Consider the following 16,549-nt stretch of genomic DNA (forward strand, 5'->3'; position numbering starts at 1 on the left):
CTGGTTTTTACCCAAATTCCTACGAGAAGATATTTTCCTGAATTCAGTTAAAAGTGTTAACTCTTGTGTAGTTTTGCTGTAGCGAACATTTCTTTCAGTCAAATTGACAGTTTATCCGTGCTAATTATGTTCAGGTGAAACAGACGCTTTTGCTATAATTCTGATATGATCGATGTAGGATTATTCCACAATGCTACTTTACAAATGAACCTGAACCTAGTCACTCGCCTTGTGGTTGACGACACTCATTTAACATAAAGACATATTCGCTCATATTCAGCAAATAATGAGATTTTGAGCACATCTTGACGGCGAGTGTGGAGAAGCAATATTCTTTACAATGTTCTTTATAACTTAAGCACCAAGCGTATATTTAAGAGTTGTACAATGCTGTCACAAAAATGAAGTTTTGTAATTAGAGCGGCTGTAGCTTGACTCATCAATCAAATACGACAGTTGGTTTAAACACCATCCCCAGCCCTGTTTTCCTCGCCATAAATTAAGCCTGAAGAAAATGTGGCTGAGATAAAGTTATGGAAAACAAAACAAATAAAATTTGCCTTCTGTAACATCCATAAAACTCTCTGTTTTCTTGAATGAAAGGCAAACAAAAACGAATCTTAGTGGATATAAGGTTCGAAAACTGAGGAATATCACTAGGGTAAGGAAAAAAGGGAACAGGGGGGAAGTGCTGGGAGTAAGTGTTGCAAAAGTTGATATAAAGCATTTGTACAGACGATATTTTACTTACAGCCACTGCAGCTTGACTAATTGGGAAAAAACATCGCCTGACAAATTCTTCAGCTGGTTGCTTTTTAACCACCTGCAAGTTTTGAAACGGTCTATTATCAATACATGGAAATTTATAAATCCTGTTCGCATTTGACTGTCATACTGGTGTAAAATAAGATTTAAAGTGCGTGGCCCATCTAAAGCTGAGCCGGGAACGCTTGAGGGTTCTTTAAATAATTTTATAAAACAAGTATAAGCCCTTTTTAATATCAATTTTTGTTGTGGACTTGGTGCGTTCGTGGTTCATCCCCTGGAATTTCCTATATCACCATCCGTAATTCTATTTCTTTGTTTCTTTAGATGCGTATATTTCAATTTTTAAAACTTCAGTCTCTTGGGCAGGCGCATCACATAGTGTCCTGCTCGTACCTTTCGCTTTGCATTTTTTCCCACACAGTTATTCTACTTATTTCTTGTCTTATCTTGTAAATAGTATGTCTTTGCATCTCTCCACCTCTCCACCTCTTTCATAACAACAACGCTTAGAGTTATCAAGGCAATAGTAAATGGGGTTAACAAAAGGAAGACCCCCGAGATGTAGAAGATGAATATTTATTTAATTAAGAAGATACTCAAATAAACTAAGGTGTGTTATTCTCCTCTGTCCAATACCGTCTATCTGCGACCCGTCCCACCCATCTCACTTTCTTTATGGCTGACTACACCCACTAAGTCAAAGGGCCTTCTTGATCATATCTGATAATAATTAGATAAAACTCTCAGCAACATAATAGAACAGTTAGCAGAACGCTGAAATGATTCTTGTAAGTGTATAGCAAAAAAAAAAAACGCAATTGGTGTTTAACAGCAAAGCAATCCTTTCCTTTAGATTTTGATGACAAATGGTATACTAAGATCTAAGACATCTTGTTTGGTGACTTACAGGTTTGTGAGACTTGATAGATTGCTAAATACTTCTTGTGGCAGAAACTCGACTTTGTTATAAGACAGATCCCTGAAAGGTATAACATATCATTGCATTAGAACTTTCAGAAACAAAATAACGTCACCTGGTATGTTTTTCGCATAAAAAGTGAAAACAGGACGGGGAAAACAGTCCACTTGTATCTTGTTGAGGAACTCTAGCGCTAAATTTGAATCAGAACTTTGTTATATGCTATGTAACCATCAGGTTTTTAAATTAGAAGTACATTACACTTGTCCGGTTGGTTTTCAGGAGCTTTTTCAAGCATCCTGAAGCAAATAATTTAATGTAAAATGTTATTAATTCCAATTGATTGAGACCAGAAAACGGGATCGAGCACTGGAACCCAGGACCACCGAGAAACAGCTTCACGTAATGGTCAGAGCAGGATTCAAAACCAGGAACAGCCCTTTCGAAATGGTCGTCTGTTTCAATCAGTGACCAGGTTATTCACTGCATACTCGTAACAGGATTACGAGTATGACATGGTCACTTCGTTACTATTCCCAAGTCAGGAGGAGCGCAAAATGGATTAAAAGTAAATACAATATAAAGACCTAGTATTTCATTAACCATATACCCAAAGCTCATTCAAATTAGTCAAATCTTTGAACACGTCTTTGGGTAGCTTTCCAATTTGGTTTTGTTGTAGCCATCTGATTAAAAGTTAAGATATAATAGGTCAGTGCCTTTCTCAGTTAATTTTCGTTACATCGTCTCTTTATGTCGAGTTTCCAACCTGATTTCAGATACCCAATTTCTGGTAATTTTTGATAGGTATGTGGCAGATCGCTTGCAAAGAAGTTTTTATTTTTGTCGTAGAGTGCCACTATGCTGTTATTAATTGATTAGTAATTGGAGACATTCTTGCTGCGCATCATTTTGCCCATTCATCCAATTAGCACGTCACACGGTATATCATCTATTACAGCAACATTTTTGCATTTTCCCCTTTTTTTTTTCTAAAAAACACATTAGTTTCTCCATCTTCAGTTTGCATAGATCCGAAATTGTTCCACAAAAAATCTTAACTAGTTTTATTTTGTACATTGAGGTTTTCCTTTAATTAACTCACAAGCGTTTCAGTGCCCTTAAACCATCGAACAAACCCTCTGGCAACTGTTTTAGGCTATTGTTGCCAAGTTGTCTGTATAGGAGAAAAAGAGTTTAAAAGTCGTTAAAACTACTTTCAAACTTAATTACTACACTTTAATCACTTTGAACTGGCTGAAAAAACTCCTTGGACTGATAGGCTCTCTGTAGTTTAGAATTTAGGAATAACAACTTCTGAGTTCCAAAGTGTTTTATTCGGCATTAATGGTCAGAGCGGGATTCAAAACCAGGAACAGCCCTTTCGAAATGGTCGTCTGTTTCAATCAGTGCCCAGGTTATTCACTGCATACTCGTAACAGGATTACGAGTATGACATGGTCACTTCGTCACTATTCCCATGTCAGGAGGAGCGCAAAATGGATTAAAAGTAAATACAATATAAAGACCTAGTATTTCATTAACCATATACTCACAGCTCATTCAAATTAGTCAAATCTTTGAACACGTCTTTGGGTAGCTTTCCAATTTGGTTTTGTTGTAGCCATCTGATTAAAAGTTAAGATATAATAGGTCAGTGCCTTTCTCAGTTAATTTTCGTTACATCGTCTCTTTATGTCGAGTTTCCAACCTGATATCAGATACCCAATACCAGCCCAACACTTTGTTGAACCTGATTTCTGGTAATTTTTGATAGGTATGTGGCAGATCGCTTGCAAAGAAGTTTTTATTTTTGTCGTAGAGTGCCACTATGCTGTTATTAATTGATTAGTAATTGGAGACATTCTTGCTGCGCATCATTTTGCCCATTCATCTAATTAGCACATCACACGGTATATCATCTCTTACAGCAACAGTTTTGCATTTTCCCTTTTTTTTTCTAAAAAACACATTAGTTTCTCTATCTCCAGTTTGCATAGATCCGAAATTGTTCCACAAAAAATCTTAACTATTTTTATTTTGTACATTGAGGTTTTCCTTTAATTAACTCACAAGCGCTTCAGTGCCCTTAAACCAACGAACAAACCCTCTGGCAACTGTTTTAGGTTATTGTTGCCAAGTTGTCTGTATAGGAGAAAAAGAGTTTAAAAGTCGTTAAAACTACTTTCAAACTTAGTTACTACGCTTTAATCAATTTGAACTGGCTGAGAAAACTCCTTGGACCGATAGGATCTCTGTAGTTTAGAATTTAGGAATAACAACTTCTGAGTTCCAAAGTGTTTTATTCGGCATTAAGACGACCCTTGTTCTAATTTTCCAAAGAAATATTTCACATGAAGCTTGTCTTTTGAGGGTGCTAATCTTATGGATCACTTTTCTTATATTGGCCAATCATGATCATTGAACATAGGTGACCTATAAAAAAAATTAAAAATGATCTTTGTTATCTTTAACTTTTATTACCTACAGAAACTAAGAAACTAAACGGAAAAAGGATTTTACTCTGGATTTAAGGTTTGTTCTAATTAAGTAAACCAACTTACCAGTGTCAATCATTTGCTGCGTGGGACGTTTTCTTTTCAGTGTTTTCTGATTCGACTTTATGAACAAACAAATTACATCTGCCTTCGGGAACATCCATTAAACACTCTCTTTTCTTGAGTGAAATTCGAGCGAAGACTAATCTTAGTGGATATAAGGATCCAAGATTGGAGAATATCACTTGTCAAAGAGGGAGGGGGGTAGTGCTGGGAGTAAGTGTTGCAAAAGTTGATATAAAGCATTTGTACAGACGACATTTTACTTACAGCTCCTGCAGCTTGACTAATTGGGAAAAAACATCGCCTGACAAATTCTTCAGCTGGTTGCTTTTTAACCACCTGCAAGTTTTGAAACGGTCTATTATCAATACATGGAAATTTATAAATCCTGTTCGCATTTGACTGTCATACTGGTGTAAAATAAGATTTAAAGTGCGTGGCCCATCTAAAGCTGAGCCGGGAACGCTTGAGGGTTCTTTAAATAATTTTATAAAACAAGTATAAGCCCTTTTTAATATCAATTTTTGTTGTGGACTTGGTGCGTTCGTGGTTCATCCCCTGGAATTTCCTATATCACCATCCGTAATTCTATTTCTTTGTTTCTTTAGATGCGTATATTTCAATTTTTAAAACTTCAGTCTCTTGGGCAGGCGCATCACATAGTGTCCTGCTCGTACCTTTCGCTTTGCATTTTTTCCCACACAGTTATTCTACTTATTTCTTGTCTTATCTTGTAAATAGTATGTCTTTGCATCTCTCCACCTCTCCACCTCTTTCATAACAACAACGCTTAGAGTTATCAAGGCAATAGTAAATGGGGTTAACAAAAGGAAGACCCCCGAGATGTAGAAGATGAATATTTATTTAATTAAGAAGATACTCAAATAAACTAAGGTGGGTTGTTCTCTTCTGTTCAATACCGTCTATCTGTGACCCGTCCCACCCGTCTCACTTTCTTTATGGCTGACTACACCCACTAAGCCTAAGGGCCTTCTTGATCATATCTGATAATAATGAGATAAAACTCTCAGCAACATAATAGAACAGTTAGCAGAACGCTGAAATGATTCTTGTAAGTGTATAGCAAAAAAAAAAAAACGCAATTGGTGTTTAACAGCAAAGCAATCCTTTCCTTTAGATTTTGATGACAAATGGTATACTAAGATCTAAGACATCTTGTTTGGTGACTTACAGGTTTGTGAGACTTGATAGATTGCTAAATACATCTTGTGGCAGAAACTCGACTTTGTTATTAGACAGACCCCTGAAAGGTATAACATATCATTTCATTAGAACTTTCAGAAACAAAATAACGTCACCTGGTATGTTTTTCGCGTAAAAAGTGAAAACAGGACGGGGAAAACAGTGCACTTGTATCTTGTTGGGAACTCTAGCGCTAAATTTGAATCAGAACTTTGTTATATGCTATGTAACCATTACGTTTTTAAATTAGAAGTACATTACACTTGTCCGGTTGGTTTTCAGGAGCTTTTTCAAGCATCCTGAAGCAAATAATTTAATGTAAAATGTTATTAATTCCAATTGATTGAGACCAGAAAACGGGATCGAGCACTGGAACCCAGGACCACCGAGAAACAGCTTCACGTAATGGTCACAGCGGGATTCAAAACCAGGAACAGCCCTTTCGAAATGGTCGTCTGTTTCAATCAGTGACCAGGTTATTCACTGCATACTCGTAACAGGATTACGAGTATGACATGGTCACTTCGTTACTATTCCCATGTCAGGAGGAGTGCAAAATTTATTAAAAGTAAATACAATATAAAGACCTATTATTTCATTAACCATATACCCAAAGCTCATTCAAATTAGTCAAATCTTTGAACACGTCTTTGGGTAGCTTTCCAATTTGGTTTTGTTGTAGCCATCTGATTAAAAGTTAAGATATAATAGGTCAGTGCCTTTCTCAGTTAATTTTCGTTACATCGTCTCTTTATGTCGAGTTTCCAACCTGATTTCAGATACCCAATTTCTGGTAATTTTTGATAGGTATGTGGCAGATCGCTTGCAAAGAAGTTTTTATTTTTGTCGTAGAGTGCCACTATGCTGTTATTAATTGATTAGTAATTGGAGACATTCTTGCTGCGCATCATTTTGCCCATTCATCCAATTAGCACGTCACACGGTATATCATCTATTACAGCAACATTTTTGCATTTTCCCCTTTTTTTTTTTCTAAAAAACACATTAGTTTCTCCATCTTCAGTTTGCATAGATCCGAAATTGTTCCACAAAAAATCTTAACTATTTTTATTTTGTACATTGAGGTTTTCCTTTAATTAACTCACAAGCGTTTCAGTGCCCTTAAACCATCGAACAAACCCTCTGGCAACTGTTTTAGGTTATTGTTGCCAAGTTGTCTGTATAGGAGAAAAAGAGTTGAAAAGTCGTTAAAACTACTTTCAAACTTAGTTACTACACTTTAATCACTTTGAACTGGCTGAAAAAACTCCTTGGACTGATAGGCTCTCTGTAGTTTAGAATTTAGGAATAACAACTTCTGAGTTCCAAAGTGTTTTATTCGGCATTAATGGTCAGAGCGGGATTCAAAACCAGGAACAGCCCTTTCGAAATGGTCGTCTGTTTCAATCAGTGACCAGGTTATTCACTGCATACTCGCAACAGGATTACGAGTATGACATGGTCACTTCGTCACTATTCCCATGTCAGGAGGAGCGCAAAATGGATTAAAAGTAAATACAATATAAAGACCTAGTATTTCATTAACCATATACTCACAGCTCATTCAAATTAGTCAAATCTTTGAACACGTCTTTGGGTAGCTTTCCAATTTGGTTTTGTTGTAGCCATCTGATTAAAAGTTAAGATATAATAGGTCAGTACCTTTCTCAGTTAATTTTCGTTACATCGTCTCTTTATGTCGAGTTTCCAACCTGACTTCATATACCCAATACCAGCCCAACCCTTTGTTGAACCTGATTTCTGGTAATTTTTGATAGGTATGTGGCAGATCGCTTGCAAAGAAGTTTTTATTTTTGTCGTAGAGTGCCACTATGCTGTTATTAATTGATTAGTAATTGGAGACATTCTTGCTGCGCATCAGTTTGCCCATTCATCTAATTAGCACATCACACGGTATATCATCTCTTACAGCAACAGTTTTGCATTTTCCCTTTTTTTTCTAAAAAACACATTAGTTTCTCCATCTCCAGTTTGCATAGATCCGAAATTGTTCCACAAAAAATCTTAACTATTTTTATTTTGTACATTGAGGTTTTCCTTTAATTAACTCACAAGCGTTTCAGTGCCCTTAAACCAACGAACAAACCCTCTGGCAACTGTTTTAGGTTATTGTTGCCAAGTTGTCTGTATAGAAGAAAAAGAGTTTAAAAGTCGTTAAAACTACTTTCAAACTTAGTTACTACGCTTTAATCAATTTGAACTGGCTGAGAAAACTCCTTGGACCGATAGGCTCTCTGTAGTTTAGAATTTAGGAATAACAACTTCTGAGTTCCAAAGTGTTTTATTCGGCATTAAGACGACCCTTGTTCTAATTTTCCAAAGAAATATTTCACATGAAGCTTGTCTTTAGAGGGTGCTAATATTATGGACCACTTTTCTTATATTGGCCAATCATGATCATTGAACATAGGTGACCTATAAAAAAAATTAAAAATGATCTTTGTTATCTTTAACTTTTATTACCTACAGAAACTAAGAAACTAAACGGAAAAAGGATTTTACTCTGGATTTAAGGTTTGTTCTAATTAAGTAAACCGACTTACCAGTGTCAATAATTTGCTGCGTGGGACGTTTTCTTTTCAGTGTTTTCTGATTCGACTTTATGAACAAACAAATTACATCTGCCTTCGGGAACATCCATTAAACACTCTCTTTTCTTGAGTGAAATTCGAGCGAAGACTAATCTTAGTGGATATAAGGATCCAAGATTGGAGAATATCACTTGTGAAAGAGGGAGGGGGGTAGTGCTGGGAGTAAGTGTTGCAAAAGTTGATATAAAGCATTTGTACAGACGACATTTTACTTACAGCTCCTGCAGCTTGTCTAATTGGGAAAAAACATCGCCTGACAAATTCTTCAGCTGGTTGCTTTTTAACCACCTGCAAGTTTTGAAACGGTCTATTATCAATACATGGAAATCTATAAATCCTGTTCGCATTTGACTGTCATACTGGTGTAAAATAAGATTTAAAGTGCGTGGCCCATCTAAAGCTGAGCCGGGAACGCTTGAGGGTTCTTTAAATAATTTTATAAATTAAGTATAAGCCCTTTTTAATACCACTTTTTGTTGTGGACTTGGTGCGTTCGTGGTTCATCCCCTGGAATTGCCCATATCACCATCCGTAATTCTATTTCTTTGTTTCTTTAGATGCGTATATTTCAATTTTTAAAACTTCAGTTTCTTGGGCAGGCGCATCACATAGTGTCCTGCTCGTACCTTTCGCTTTGCATTTTTTCCCACACAGTTATTTTACTTATTTCTTGTCTTATCTTGTAAATAGTATGTCTTTGCATCTCTCCACCTCTCCACCTCTTTCATAACAACAACGCTTAGAGTTATCAAGGCAATAGTAAATGGGGTTAACAAAAGGAAGACCCCCCGAGATGTAGAAGATGAATATTTATTTAATTAAGAAGATACTCAAACAAACTAAGGTGGGTTGTTCTCTTCTGTCCAATACCGTCTATCTGTGACCCGTCCCACCCGTCTCACTTTCTTTATGGCTGAATACACCCACTAAGCCTCAGGGCCTTCTTGATCATATCTGATAATGTTGAGATAAAACTCTTAGCGACATTAACAGAGGAATGAATATCAGTTACTTACAGTTTAATCAATTCGGAGTTGTTATTAAGGACTCCAGGTGGTAACTCCTTTATCTGGTTTTTATCCAAATTCCTACGGGAAGATATTTCCCTGAATTCAGTTAAAAGTGTTAACTCGAGTATTTTTGCTGTAGCGAGCCTTTTTACTGTCAGGATTACCATTTATTCGTGTTATGTCCGGGTCAAGCAAACGCTTTTGCTATTATTTTTAAAAGGTCGATATATGATCATCCCACAATGTTAATGTACGACTGAACCTAAATCTGTTACTCGCTTTGTGGAGGACGAAAAATGACATATCTGCTCATATTCAATAAATAATGAGACTTTGAGCACACCTCGTTGGCGAGCCAGGATAGAGGTAACCTTCACGACATTTTCTTTAACTTGAACTGCGATTTAAGAAGGGGAAGTTGGATTTTGTAGATGGCGTGAAGGTAAACAAAACCGATGTGATCTTAAAGGTTGTAACTGATTACTTATAGATCGTTGAAATCTACGTTGTTAATGAAGACTCCAGATGATAGATTATTAATCTGATTGTCCTGTAAGCGGAAAAGGATTTTACCTTGGAGTTATGGTCTGTTCAAAGAAAGTAAATCACCCTGGTCTCGTAAATGCAAGAAATTTGTAAGTTTTCCCTTCGTTCTTCTAAAAAATAAATATTGTCCTAAAAGTATCGTGCGATGAGGGATTAATTTGAAAAACCGTACTATCTTAGATATTTCCCAAATTTTCAACACAAACCTGCGCAGTTTTCTGTCCGCGAATTTCCGTAAGCAGCGATTCATGATGAATCTACTACGCGGTTTTATGTATGCAAGAAGTTCGCTCGTTGAATAAATAATTGGTCTCTAAATATTTCATGGTCGTTTTTGCTTTGTCATTTATTAATGGTTTTCGGGTAGAATACGACTAACTGGTAAACATGACCGGTTATAATAAACTCTTTTTCATCCTGCTCAACGTGTATATTCATGCTGTGTTATAAAAAGATTTGTTCGTGCTTTAGCTGTGCCTATATCGGGTTGTAGATGCACTTTCGAAGATTGGAGAGCACCCAAGAAGCTAGAGTTGCTCTCAACTGCACCTCAAGCAACTCTTACGCTTCTTTCGTGCACTTAAAACTTCCCGCGAGTGCCTCCATAACTCTAAACTGGATCTTGCGCTTCTGAGACTAAACCACTTGAAATTAAATTTCTTCCAAGTTGTTGAGGTTTTTGATTTTGAGATTTGAATTTCTACCTTCTTACACGCGTACTTATTTGTATGCGTGTTATGGAATCTATGTAAAGATGTGTTGTGATACATAAAATAATTTAAGTAATAATAAGTTTGCTCACTTACAGCAGCTGCAGCTTGGTCAATGGAGTGAATATATCACCATGTAATTTCTTGATGTTGTTCGAGGCCAACCACCTGCAAGATTAATGTAGGTCCTCCTTTCTTCAGCATTTCCCCTTTCTAGACACCCACACGAAAAAACAATTCCACCGACTTATAATCCACTTGCGGCTATCAAAAGTCATTGCACTAAGAGAACTTTATGCTTTCATTTATAACAGTGGAACCCCCATTAACTATAGCTGGAGAGGAAAACATATTTAAGTTTAAATTTCATCTTATACTCTTTCTGTCGTCTGTATCTTGAATCATAATTCATTTGAATTCAATTTTGCTCCTTTAAGTACGCATTTCAACTATTTCCTACACATTCACTTTTTAGAGTATTTTCTAAACTCATACGAACCACAGTTCCCACATAGCAGATTACCAGTAGGAAACTAAAATCACCCTATATATATCATCTTAAAGTTTATAAACAACAGAATTCGACAACTAATTTGTTTTTTATTTTCCTAAAATGCAGAGATATTAATTGAGCACAAAGAGAAAACTACTGATGTGTTTTCAATCGATTTATACACGCTTAGGTTGTTTTGCTTCGGCAGACAGTCTGGGTGAAGTCAAGCAGCACATATTGTGTTAAGGAACTGTGGGGCCGATTAATGATTGACGTCTTATTTGAAAAGTAATAAACTTTTCAAGTTCGAGTATGTAATTTTTATTTCTGACATTTGCGCTCTTGATCATATCTAAAAGAAATTCAGCCAGACGATTTTTTACTTCAACTTTTATCTCACTCCGGGCCAATTTTCAAAAAAGATCGGTTCATTGCTATGAGCCCGAATTCGAAAATGTTTTTCCAGTTGGTTCGAAAATCAAAGCAGAGTAAAGCGCTTCCAAACTTTGCTTAGACGATCTGTTTACTTTGATCCGAGTTTGATTTTTTCCTAAATTCTCGCCACAAATAATGTTTTTATCTGCTAAAATAGTGAATTTCGATTGATTACAATTCATTACTTCAGATTGTTGGAAAAAAATCATTTTGGAAAGATTTTGGACAGTTCGTACAGTTCTATTAAAAGCTGTTATTTAGCTCTATTTGTTTGCTTATTTTAGTACATGGACCTATGGACAGATCGAGCCGACCAATCTAAACTGACTATCAGGTTTTCAGCCAACAGAGAGACACAAAACTAGGAATAACACCTATAACAACCGGCTACCAAATTAAACAACTCCTCTCCACTCTGATGATGAATTCCAACCACGTTTCGGATCCCTTAACGACTACTCTCAGTCGTAGGATCAAACTACAAAATCAGAGTTTAATGCTTACAATCTCGCAGTGGAGTGAGGGAATTTATCTGGAACGGACTGTAGTTGTCTGTATTTGCAGCCAACTCGTGTAACCATATCCATAAACCTATATGTGGTTGTACATTGGCAAGGATCCGGACAGCCTTAAAAAAAGGAAAGATGATAATCCCGTTGTCATGCTTCATAATACATATTATAGTAAAGTTCGGATATAACGCACGCTGTCATTGGTTAAAAGGGCGTTTTCTATTAGAGTACAGAGCACGGAACTGAGCTAAAGCTGTCACACCATTTGCAAATTTGTACTGTATATAGCGTTTTTTTTCGTGAATTTTAAGTGAAATTTTGGAACAAGCGAGCACGCAAGTAGGACCAGAAGAGCCAAAGTGTAGTGTATGCGCTTGGTTCTTGTAAGTATGCACACGTCTGCGTATCATTCATTCCATGTGTTTTTCGAAATAAAACCGAATACATGGCACAAACAACGGTTTGTAAACGTGCCAAGTGCCGTAGTTTCCATTATTTTAACGTGTGCAGAGACGAAAATTCTCAAAAAGAACTAGGAAAATAGACAGTCCGAGTTTTGAAGGTAGTCACGCTCAGTTAGATTGTAAACTTACGTTCGGTAATATCAAGTAAACATGACTCTCACTTGTATAGTATATACATGTATAGTTTCATGTTCTAACACAAAGGAGAACAAAGGAGGAATGGTGAAACTTGAAAATTTATCAAACTGGTATAACTGTTAAATGTTTGCAAGTCGTGGCGATTTCAGAGCGACTGCAATCATGCTGAGTTCCATCGCGGCTAGATCATCATGGCAATCTCCGGTCATCACAGTGAAGCTAGCCTCAGAAATAACATTGGCCGCCTCTCGAGTGAACTGAACTAAAAGCTTGCTCTTATATCTTTCCGATGAGTGGAGTGGAAGGCCATATCAGAGACAACAAACGCGTTTTACGGTTTTGTCATCCCGAAAAATCTTCTTGTCCCTGTGAATTCGGATGTCGTTCATTCATAAGACAAACGCCTTAAGCAGTTTGATTTTCTAATAGTCGACTACGTCCCGTGTTTCTCTCTATACTTCCTTCGTGCTCTAGCCGATTTCTATGTGCTTTACAACAGAACAGAACACAGTCAAGGCCTTTCTGTTTGTTAATTGGTAAATGTGGTTGGAAGCGGAAATTTTGAATGTGTCCGTGTAAGCATGAATAAATGTCAAAATGTTAAAATACTCACGTTCGATGACAAGACGGAATCCTTTCTTGTCAACACCATCCTTTCTGTTCACTTCACAGCTGTACTTGGCATTGTTTTTTTCAGTAATTTTTTGTTGAAACATCACACTTGTACTGTTCTGTACCGCTATGCCATTCTTTCTCCAAACAATGAATGGTGCTGGTGCACCTTGTGCTGGGCACCATAAAGACGAGGAATGTTTGGAAAGAACGTACTGAGTCTTGAGCACTTTATCCAAGTTTGGCTCCACTAAGAGAGAAAAAGCAAATACAGAAAAATTAAAAGCACTTCAAGTATTGTTATCTCATTTTCAGATACTTTCATCAAGACAATACTTGCCGGTTTTATTCGCTGCTTTGTTATTGGTAAAATAACTCATCTTGTAATAACCAGTTATCCAGCGAAGAGAATCGTAATATGACGGATTTAAAAACAAGTTCTGTCCACTGGATCTTACAATAGTAGAAAAGTTCCTTCCACAAAATTTTCCAAGAAGATTGGCAGACTTGTTGTTTCCATCACGAACCTCAAGATACATATCATCAATGCATGGTGTTGGATGCAAAGTCTCCAAGGTGAAAGTGACTTCCACATAATGTCCTTTTGGAGCTTGCAAAAGTTGGCTCGCGTTTAAAGCTGGGACAACTATTTGAAGGCTTATTTCCGATATCAGCGCATCTGTGTGTAAAATCAATAGAAAACGAGAGGAAAAAGAAGGAAAGTTCCTCGCCCAAGTCTTGAAATATGTAAATTCTATCAAAGCTATTTAAAGGCACTATCTAGAATGAGAGTTCGAGTTCAGATACGTCTAAGGGGACTCACGACGTTACGTTTTGATTCAAAGTCATACACGTAAGACAACGCTGAGATTGGCTATGTCTATGAAAACTAGTAAGTAAACTAGTAAGTAGATGAAATCACACAGGGGCGAAATAACAATAGCTTTGATATAAAGCAAAGGATGACCGACCAAGGAGACTGTATCACTTGTATCGGACATTGCAAACTACGACAAGTAAAGAGATTTGTCTCTTCTAAGAACAATAAATGTGGCTGGATTTTTTGTGACCGTTTTTACCGTACAGTTTAGTTTAAAATTGAGTGAAGAAAAGCAATTATGTCTCTGTTTAGTTGCTCAAGTGCTCCCCATAAATTGACTTTTGTAATACGTCACGCGCATGGTTTGGAGCTCACGTGTAATGGTCGTCCCCTCTCATGGATCGCGGAATTTATTTATTTATTTATTTATTTACTCAAATTCAATTACACAGATAATCAAAACAAAAACAAAGACAAGGAGTTAAATATATATACAAGAATAAAAAAGAGATATCTGAGTAATTAGGCCAGTTTATACAGAATTCTAGATTCCTTATTAAATAAACTGCCTGTGATAAAATACAAAAAAAAATTAAAAACTAACTTAGACAAATAGCAACAACAATACGTAATCAAAAATTATAAAAATTTATCCTTACTTAAGTTAAATTTACTGATATAAAACTGATTCACTTTCTTACTAAACAATGATACTCGATCAATTGTCCTAATAGCTACAGGCAGGTCGTTCCATAAATCCACAATGCGATTAAAAAATGAGAATTTAAAAACATCGGTTCTAAAGCGACCCTTGGCAAGTATGGCTTCTGTGTTCCTCATATTGTACTTATATGATTTGAAGCTAACATATGATAGGACGTCAAAATCAATTTGCCCCTTCAGACATTTAAAAAAGAAACATAAATCTAAAACCTCCCTTCTAAACTCGAGAGGCAAAAGACCTAATTTTAGTAAACGTTCTGGATAAGTTAAATCACATTTCAAGATAAATTTGGTGGCACGCCTTTGAACACGCTCAAGGGCCTTAATTTTTGCTTTAGTATAGGGAGACCAAACTTGAGATGCGTACTCCAGCTGCGGTCGTACCAACGATTTATATAGAATCAACATAGTTTTTTGGTCGCAATCAATGTTGCACGTTCTATAGATAATACCCAACATCTTATTTGCTTTACTTATAGCAAAGTCAATGTGATCGTTCCAGGATAAACGAAGAAATATTCCAGAAGATAATATTCCGAAGAAATATTATCGTTCCAGGATAACGAAGTTCGGACTCGAGAGGGAAGTGGGAGTCAACTCCATTGCTTCTATGTTTTTTCTTTGTTTTTTTTTTTTTTTAATTACCAGGGAACAGTTAATCGATTTTCGTATCCCCCTCAGAGCTTCACCGCCACGTGTCTCCTCCGTGCGTGTGTCACTCGCTTAATCGCGAGTGTATCCTACGCAGGCCGGAAAATTTCATCGACGTGTGAGGTATTGTCACTAGACCAAAACCCTTATTAAGGTCGGTAAAAAGTAACGATTTCCGATCCTCTAGAATCGGCTTAAATTAGATATTTAGTCCCCTAACTTGATACTCAATAAAAAAGAAAGATAGCAGTGCTTACAGAAAGCAATAATGAAACCCCAGAAGGTCCTTCTAGACACCATCTTCCTGTTTTCAGCTGATGAGCTGAGGGGAAGTTTTAAATATTGAGTCAACTTTTAAATAATTGGATTGAGTAACATAAAACGATGGATGATGCATTTTTTCCGCCAAGTTAAGTGCCTTGTATGTTAGCGGATCTCATTATAGATCAGAGATGCCGAGGCTGTGTTCCTCACAAAGCAGTTAAAGACGACGAGATGCAGTTATATCAAAGTTTCTTTTTTATGGCACTGCTTTGCTTTACTAAGGTTTTTAAGTGAACTTCCCAGTGTTATATTTCACTGCAATTGATAATAAGAACAAGTTATATAACCATAATACCACGAAATTCTCCTTATGCCGTAAAAGAAAAGTTGTAAAGAAATTCTTGTAGAAATGGCTTCTCCCCTACCTTTACAATTACATCTTCTCCAACGATGTAATTTCTCCTAAGGTTCGTTTCTTCCTCCTTGTACATGTATTTCTGTCTCTGTGTGCGCGCCTGAAAGAACGTGCCGCGGCAAACAATTGACTGAATATAAAAACATGAAAATGTTGTAATTTTTATTATCATTCCAGTTTTTAAAGTGGTGTAGGAAAAAAATCAATAGTCACTTTTAAAATTATGGCACTGTAAAGATAAGTGCAGTGGATGTTGGCAGACTTGAGGATGCTGAATTTATTTATCAGCCTTTAAAATGAAAAGTGCATATGTAGTAACTCATATTTGCCTTGAATATTTGAATATCGAGTAGGCACAAATACCAATATTTTTTTTAGAATTGAAAGGTCCGCCCTTCTCTCACTTCATTCACTGACGCTGAGTTTTATCTTATATCGTATCAACATTTCAAACATCAAAAAGAAATAAATACCTGAAATGTTTTTTTGCTGCTCCCTCACTTCAATTTACGGATCGAACGGTCTTTAAACAGCAAAAAATTCATATATAGAACGTTCGCCTGCATACAGCTGTTCCAGATCATCTTAATATGAATATTCTTATGAACAAGCCTTCCATTCAAGTCAATTCACTATGTACGACATTCTCAATCATCTGTCCATAAAACGTCAGCAATTATGCCTTCAACCAAT

The 16,549-nt window shown here is 36.5% G+C and overlaps 1 protein-coding gene and 1 long non-coding RNA gene across 2 annotated transcripts; both read right to left on the reverse strand.

The window, feature by feature from the left end:
* Positions 1-4,459: 4,459 nt before the first annotated feature.
* On the reverse strand, positions 4,460-14,643 carry LOC148743391 (uncharacterized). Its single transcript, XM_088751096.1, has 12 exons — positions 14,478-14,643; positions 13,324-13,662; positions 12,985-13,233; positions 11,762-11,885; positions 10,426-10,497; positions 9,080-9,151; positions 8,280-8,351; positions 7,525-7,596; positions 7,009-7,080; positions 6,558-6,629; positions 5,441-5,512; positions 4,460-4,587 (listed from the first exon to the last, which is right to left on the reverse strand). The coding sequence occupies exons 1-12, from the start codon at positions 14,641-14,643 to the stop codon at positions 4,512-4,514; spliced, it is 1,458 nt and encodes a 485-aa protein (XP_088607222.1). The 3' UTR covers positions 4,460-4,511.
* A 496-nt stretch (positions 14,644-15,139) lies between these two features.
* LOC148743392 (uncharacterized) lies at positions 15,140-16,146 on the reverse strand. The gene is made up of 2 exons (XR_015999293.1): positions 15,867-16,146; positions 15,140-15,499 (listed from the first exon to the last, which is right to left on the reverse strand). It is a non-coding gene; the product is annotated as an uncharacterized LOC148743392 (long non-coding RNA).
* Between the last annotated feature and the right edge of the window lie 403 nt (positions 16,147-16,549).

Source organism: Stylophora pistillata, chromosome 1 (assembly GCF_964205215.1).
Source record: "Stylophora pistillata chromosome 1, jaStyPist1.2, whole genome shotgun sequence".
NCBI lineage: Eukaryota > Metazoa > Cnidaria > Anthozoa > Scleractinia > Pocilloporidae > Stylophora > Stylophora pistillata.

Bases quoted from the DNA above. Each gene is read 5' to 3' on its own strand.
- LOC148743391 (XM_088751096.1), bottom strand. From the start codon at position 14,643: ATGAGGAACACAGAAGCCATACTTGCCAAGGGTCGCTTTAGAACCGAT. The intron at 13,234-13,323 runs GCAAGTATTGTC...TTTCTCTCTTAG, and splicing joins CAAAGCAGCGAATAAAACCG to TGGAGCCAAACTTGGATAAA. The intron at 11,886-12,984 runs GTGAGTATTTTA...CCTTTTTTTAAG, and splicing joins ATTCCGTCTTGTCATCGAAC to GCTGTCCGGATCCTTGCCAA.